Source organism: Podarcis bocagei (genome assembly GCF_964188305.1).
Source record: "Podarcis bocagei genome assembly, chromosome: 7".
Lineage (NCBI taxonomy): Eukaryota > Metazoa > Chordata > Lepidosauria > Squamata > Lacertidae > Podarcis > Podarcis bocagei.
Window position 1 is genome coordinate 20,058,298 of NC_138132.1, and position 6,955 is coordinate 20,065,252.

Here is a 6,955-nt window from a genome sequence, read left to right on the forward strand (position 1 = left end):
GCTTGGGGACCCCTGTCATAAGCAATTAATTCTACTCACAGCAGCCCGTGAGTCTTCTCCAGTCCAACATGGTTACGCCTTCCCTCTGGCAGGCATCGGCATAGCTCTGCAGTGCTTGGCACAAAGTCTCTCGGTGGCCTTCGTAGATATAGAGGTCATAGGCACAGTTTTCCACAAAGATTTCGGGGTCAATGACAGAGTGGCACTGGCTGAACGGGCCGCCCTCCCGTTTGCTGATCCAGCCACAGAAAGTCTCCACTTTGTATTTGACGAGCACCTCCAAGGTGACCTTCTTGCATTCTCCATGGCAGTCATCCCAGCAGAGCTTGTTGCCATCTTCCACTTTCCAGCTCTTCCCAAACTCCACAGGGCTGGGGGCCAAGGACCCAGCCGAGGTCTTGAAGTCATCAGTAGGGTCACCATTGTAGTTACCGCACAAGCCGCAAACGTTCTCAAAGAAGCTGCTGGGAATCTTCACCCAGAGGCGGTTGTTCCAGTCATAGGAAACCTTCAGTGAGAAGTCAGTCTCAATGAAGACAGAGGTCCCGCTCTGGTATAGACGCAGCTTCCCCTCTTGCAGGGAGATGGGCAGCTGGGAGCGTTGGTTATTCACCTGGTACAGAATATGTTACTGTTAGATATGCATTATGGAAGCCCCTAGTGTAGGGTGATAGAGTTGGGAGTTGTTCCAACTACCTGCTGTGAAGCAGGACTAGCCACACCCAATGTGGCACCCAACGTATGCAATCCAAGTCATGGTGTGCCACAATAAACTATTTAAAATAGAACTACACATGCCCATTCAGAAATATCAGGAGGGATAGTCCTAATAGGATGATCAGTCCTCAGTGTAATTAGCACATGCAAAAGTGACACAGAATGGAAGTTGACTGTCCCATTCATCCCTAGCCTGATATGGGCCCTGGTTCATGCAGTTAAGACAATGCAATGCTATTGTTCTTACCCTGACTATGCCATACTCCTTTCTGGCCACACTTATGTGGTATCCATAGACCTGGACTGTCACAAACCCTATGAAGGACACGCTCTGTCTGCCTTGGTTCTCATTTTTGGCTGTGATGTGGAAAGCTGGGAGTGTCGTGTCCGATCCACAGGTCTTGGCCAGTGTGTAGGTGCAGGTGCCCATGAAGTTGTATTTCTGCTTGTCAAAAGTACGGTAATGGGGGTCACCCAGAGACCAGCAGGTGGCAGTAGACTGTGCCACACATACAGGCTGGCCGTTCCTGATCTGGCAAGTCTCCTTCTTCCGGCACTTGGTGGAACTGCAGGATGGTTGGGGGACAGGCTGAGAGGCTGGTGAGAAAAGAGGAGGGGTTAGTATAAGAGTGGGGAAGAGAGGAAGAGAATGGGCACAAGAAGAGAGAGAGAGGAGAGGTCGAATGGGTGGCCTTCGACACAATCAGAGCAATAGATTGAGGGATGGAGGAAGCCAGCTTTTCCCCCTGTATAGCCCAACACATCCGACAAGTTAAATGATAAAGTTCTGATAGCAATACTTAAGCTATCCTCTCATTGTCTGACCTTCTCCATATACACGCCAAACACTTGGAGATGAAGGTTGGTGGGTCCATGCCAATGTTTCAGGCCCTCAACATTATGCATGCTGCTAACTAAATCCTCTAGATGTGCACATGCTCAAGGCAACATCTGCAAAGGGCTGCGTAGCTAGGAATGCACAGCTATATAGGCACTGCACACAGCAAAGGCTCTTGCACTTGAGGCTATAGGGCAAAGACCTTCCAAGGAGAATTTCAATGAATTTTTTTTTAAGGATTTCCCCCCAAAATCTCAAAGCTACACATGCTTTCCTGCCTTGCACACATTTTCTACTAACATTTGAATTTAGAGACGCTCCTGGTGACATTTCTGTCCATCTTCTCTTATCTGGCCAGCGCTCTGCTCCACTCAGCCAATCCCAGTCCAAATGTGTTGCTGTGGCAAGAGGTCCCTCCCATGTGTTTCCAGGCAGAAAAGCCACGAGAGAGTTGTATATGACTAAGACTGTCAGCTACTCAGTCCTGATTGCACACTCTCTCTTCTTGCCATGTGGGCAAACCAGAAAGACTACATAAGACTGGGGTGGGGGGAGGGGGAGGGGGAGGGGGAGGGAGAAACTGCTATGGTAGATGATCCACTGACCATCAGTGTTGACAGTACTGAGCTAGGTAGACCACTGGTCTGACTCAGTATAAGGAACAGACTGCTTTGGAAGGTGGTGACCTCTCCTACATGCAAGGTTTTCAAACAGAGGTTGTATGGCCATCTGTCATGCATGCCTTAGTTGAGATTCCTGCATTGCAGGGGGTTGGACTAGGTGATACTTCCAGCTCTACAAATCTATGATTCTAAGGCAGGTCCTATATTCCTATGTTCCCATGAACTGGAGACTATCTTTGTATCCAACCCTTTCTCCAAGAAGCTATGCACAAGGAGGGAAGCCCAATTTATTTCCTCAAGACCCCTGTGAGGTTGGTTACACTGAAAGAGAGAGATTGGCCCAAGATCATGCATTGAGTTCCATTGCTGAGCAGGGATTCGGACCCTGCAATGCTGATCACCCTTTGCTCAATGGAAATTCAGCACCTTGATCTCCCACCTCAACAAGCCCCACAACTCACCACGATGGCAGAGTGCCAATGCACCATAGGCATTCCTGCTGGCAATGCCAAAACTTAGCAGGGCAAAGGGGATGCTGGGATGTGTCATGGAATGGGTGCTTTCTTTCTTCCCCAGACTGTACTCGCTCCAGGAGTATTCTGTTCCTGGAATCTGTCTCCAAGAGGTGCCACTCAACGCACGACCATCCATGGTGATCCCAGAAGCAGCAGCGGTCTTAGCAACAATGAACGCAGAATTGTCAAAGTCCTCCAGGCCCCCGAGGGTGTAAGATGTACAGTAGCTGAACACGTCAGGGATACTGAGGAGGAAGGGGTCGAAGGTCAGGCCAGAATGGGTACCACCGGTGCAAAAGAAGAAGACCTGGATGCCCACGTTGGCTGTGATGTAAATGGGACCCAAACGTGAGACTTTCAGCTGAAGCACCTGCCCGGCCACAAGGTTGTAGTTCGTATGGATCCCACCAGAGACACAGGTGACTGTGGTGGGCTGGGACGCCACTATGTATGCAAGGTCGTACTTTGTCTGGAAAGAGAGTGGGAGGAGAAAGAAGGCCCGGCCCCAGCTAGACACTGGCAGAAGCTGCTCCACCACATGGTTGCAATTGGTGTTCATATTGGCGCAGGTGTGCCCACTCAGCACTGCCACTGGCCGTGCTGATCTTACAAGGGTGCCAGAGAGGTCTTGGCGGCTCTGGAGCTGGATGGCTTCGTATGGAGAAAGAACGACATTCAGCTTGCTGCCTGCTGGGTAGATGCGCCCCTGGAATCTCACGCTGCCCTTGAGATTGATCTCCACCGCAGTGAGGTCCTGCCACGCAATGATGGAGAACTCCTTGTATGAATTGGACAGCTCTCCAGGAGGTGTGAGGATGTAGTATTCAGAGCCTAGGCTGTGGACTGGGTAGATCACGGTGGTGTCGGCTGTATTCTTCTTGGAGTTGAGGGCCAACACAGAGATGTCTTGGTTAGCTTTCACCACGACGGTGTAGCAGAATTTAGCTGTGCCGGCCATCTCTGCATAAGCTGGTATCTTCACTTTTGCAGTCTGACCCCGGGCAAGGGGGAATTGGCTGTGGAACTTAGATTTGCAGACTGAGATAGTGACGGTGGTAGAAGGTGAGTAGCCGGAAACATAGAGCTGGAACTGAGCTTCAGAGTAGTCCAGCTTATGGTTTTGCAGGAAGGCTGTGATGAACTCCCGGCCAGTGGGTATTACAGCATGGAAGCCTGGAAGAAAAGAAAGAAAAGTAAGCATGCTCTTCCACTGTCCTTCTGCAACCCAGAAAGCACTTTTGGGGGGCTGAAATCTCGCGTGTTTTTAGGCACCTTATGAGATTTGGGGAGCGAGGAGTGGGTCACCTGACTTGCCCAGGAGCACAACCCAGAAGACATACCTCTGGGTTTGGATCTCCAAAGGTTGGACAGTATGATGTCTGGGTATTATGACAGGGTCTATAAAATCCCCCCGCCAAAATATCTGACAGTGGGAAATAAATATTTTGTTTTTCCTTTAATTGAACAAGGACTTTACGGGAAGGCAATAAAAGAATCCAAATGCCCAAGTAATGCCCGCAAGTCTTGACAATGTGCCCTACCAAAGGTTATCCCATCAAAACATTTCTGTACACACCCCAGAAATAAGAATACTTATTACATTATCTAACAAAGTACCCCCATGTCAGACGTTTCCAACTTCGCAGTGCAATAGGCATTTTTGGAAATTTGAGAAAGTGCCATGGGTGCCCCTCACAAAATGGATGTCAAAAGGGTGGCATAACACAAATGGATCTAAAAGAGCAGAAAAAGAGACAGGGCCACAAAAGATCGGAGGGGGAGGCAGTGACATCAGCCCCACAGAGAGACATTCTTTGCCGTTTCCCTCTGTTCAGTAGGGGAAAGATGGCGAGTGTCCAATCCTCACACCCAACAAAATGTGGGCATGCCTAAGTGGTTGTGTTCAAAGCAGGAGAGGCTAAGCCAGAGCAAACAGGAACTGATCGGGAAAAGCAAACACTTCTCTCATGCATTGTGGATATTTGAGGTGGCATAGACAGAGGTCATGTGTGCCAGAGAAGATACTGGCAGACCCATGAGCCCCTGGCTCATGCGGAATATCTGGGCTTCTCATGCATGTGTAGTTAGCTCTTTTTCAAAAGGTTTCATTCTGGCCATCAGCTGTTTTGCTGGGGAAAGGGAGACTGAATCCAGACTTGCCTCGCTGCCCCCTAACAACCTGCTTACTGGATTTCATTTACTATCTACTGCTACTGCTGCTACTGATACTGATACTTCAGGAATCTCTTTAACTTTAAATGAGGCTGAGGTGGAATCTACACACATATAAATAATGTGACAATGCTTTAAAAAAAATGTTTTGAAAAATATATTGAATTTGCCATAACTCACCATTGCCATCTAGTGCCACCATTGTATAATGCGCTTTACAACACACTTAAAACATTTTATTTGCAGCTGTGTAGCTGAGTCCTATCACAGTAGTCATCCCTTCAAATAGGGGACCCTTTCAAAGGGAGGGCTTCCCTCTAGGCTGTTCCTTCAGTAAAGGGACTGGCCTCTGTCAAGGAGGGCCTACCTGGAATCCTGTGTAGACATATCCTCTGCTTTCTGAAGGTTCAAACTGACACTATCTTCTATAATAATATCTCATACTTTCCACTGGCTAGGAACTTGCTCTTTTTAAAAAAGGAAAGAGTAGCAGGGAGGAATAATAAAATTCTCAGGATCCCAGATTTTGCTCAGGATGAAGAAATAGTACATTTGATTCTGACTCTTTTTATTCACATCCTCATATTCAGCGTCCTTGCATGCACACAGGCACTGCTGGATTTACATATAAGCTAAACAAGCTGTAGCTTAGGGCTCAACTCTCTTGGGAGCCCCCCCAAAACTGGATGTACATTTCCAAAATACAGTGGTACCTCAGGTTACATACGCTTCAGGTTACATATGCTTCAGGTTACAGACTCCGCTAAGCCAGAAGTAGTACCTCGGGTTAAGAACTTTGCTTCAGGGTGAGAACAGAAATTGTGTTCCGGTGGCGCGGCAGCAGCGGGAGGCCCCATTAGCTAAAGTGGTGCTTCAGGTTAAGAACAGTTTCAGGTTAAGAACGGACCTCCGGAACGAATTAAGTACTTAACCCGAGGTACCACTGTATAAGATACAAATCAAATGAAATAAAACCTACATACAGCAACAGTGTGTTGTGTTGTGTAGGCTCCTATGATGTAAGTAATGGGCCCCGCCTGCTAGCCTGCTCCCTAAAATATCACTGGTTTGCCCATTTCTATATATAGGGTGCCTACATTCTGCATGGACTGGTTGCACGGCAACATGTGCAAATGACTTTAGATACCTGTTAGATCCATAAATTACCATATAGCATATATTCAACAACAAAAAACAGCGACCATTTGTTGTTGACAAAGGACAGGTGGACATATAAAGGGCCTCATTTCCTTCAGTAGCTTAGGGCCTCATCAAACCTAAATCCAGCCCTGCACACAGGTACACACATCGCTACACACTGAAGTGTCTTGGCCCATCTAGGCTTATTATCTACTGTGGCTTGCAGAAGCCCACAAATGTCTCAGGCAGGGTAGGGGTTAAGACACTCTTAGCCCTGTGATCCTTTTAAGTGGTGATTCCTACTCCGGGGGGGGGGGGGCTCACAAAACAAGTAGAATTCAGTGCATATCACCGGAAGGATGTTCATCCTAGTACATGTTTTGAGCGTCTGCCTAGATTTTGCAATCACTGAGCCCACAACCAGCCCATATCCAAAGCCTGTACTCCTGGCAATTCACTTAATTTGTGGCAAACCTCATCAGAGGCATGGATACATTGCCTATAGATTTCCCCAACTATGTGACTCTTATCTGCTACTGATTGTTATCTGGTCAAATGGCTGAATTGCGGGTTGCCCATTCAGTCCTCCTATTTGCAGACTTTTGTCCTTGGACGATTTCCTAGTCACACCACCCAAGTCTCTACTCACCACCGAGGAGGGTGAGCCCCACAGCGATTGGCAGCAGCATCCTCATCCCCATGGCTGCAAAACAAGAAGAGAAGAAAGAGGAATGGCACTTTGGTGCTCAACCTTATGATGCAAGTGCATCAAAGAGTAAGGACCAAACTAGAGCCAATGGTAAATGTGTGAATTTATTGTTTCCTTTTCTTTTTCTTTACTGGCATATGATATTCATTCTGCATCTGCAAAGAGTCAACCTTTCAACATGGCATCATTTATGCTTTGGAGCTCCCTGTCTTATTGACATTATGCAGGTACCTTTGCTATA

General features: G+C 47.7%; 1 protein-coding gene across 1 annotated transcript in view; it reads right to left on the reverse strand.

The window, feature by feature from the left end:
* LOC308592218 (IgGFc-binding protein-like) overlaps positions 1 to 6,706 on the reverse strand; it is a gene marked incomplete at its 5' end in the record, with an annotated part of 31,902 nt that extends 25,196 nt beyond the window's left edge. The window contains 4 exons of the mRNA XM_081203505.1: positions 40 to 613; positions 965 to 1,314; positions 2,640 to 3,866; positions 6,655 to 6,706. Of these exons, the coding sequence (XP_081059631.1) occupies positions 40 to 613; positions 965 to 1,314; positions 2,640 to 3,866; positions 6,655 to 6,706 (2,203 nt within the window). The remainder of the gene's footprint in view (positions 1 to 39; positions 614 to 964; positions 1,315 to 2,639; positions 3,867 to 6,654) is intronic.
* Positions 6,707 to 6,955: the final 249 nt, after the last annotated feature.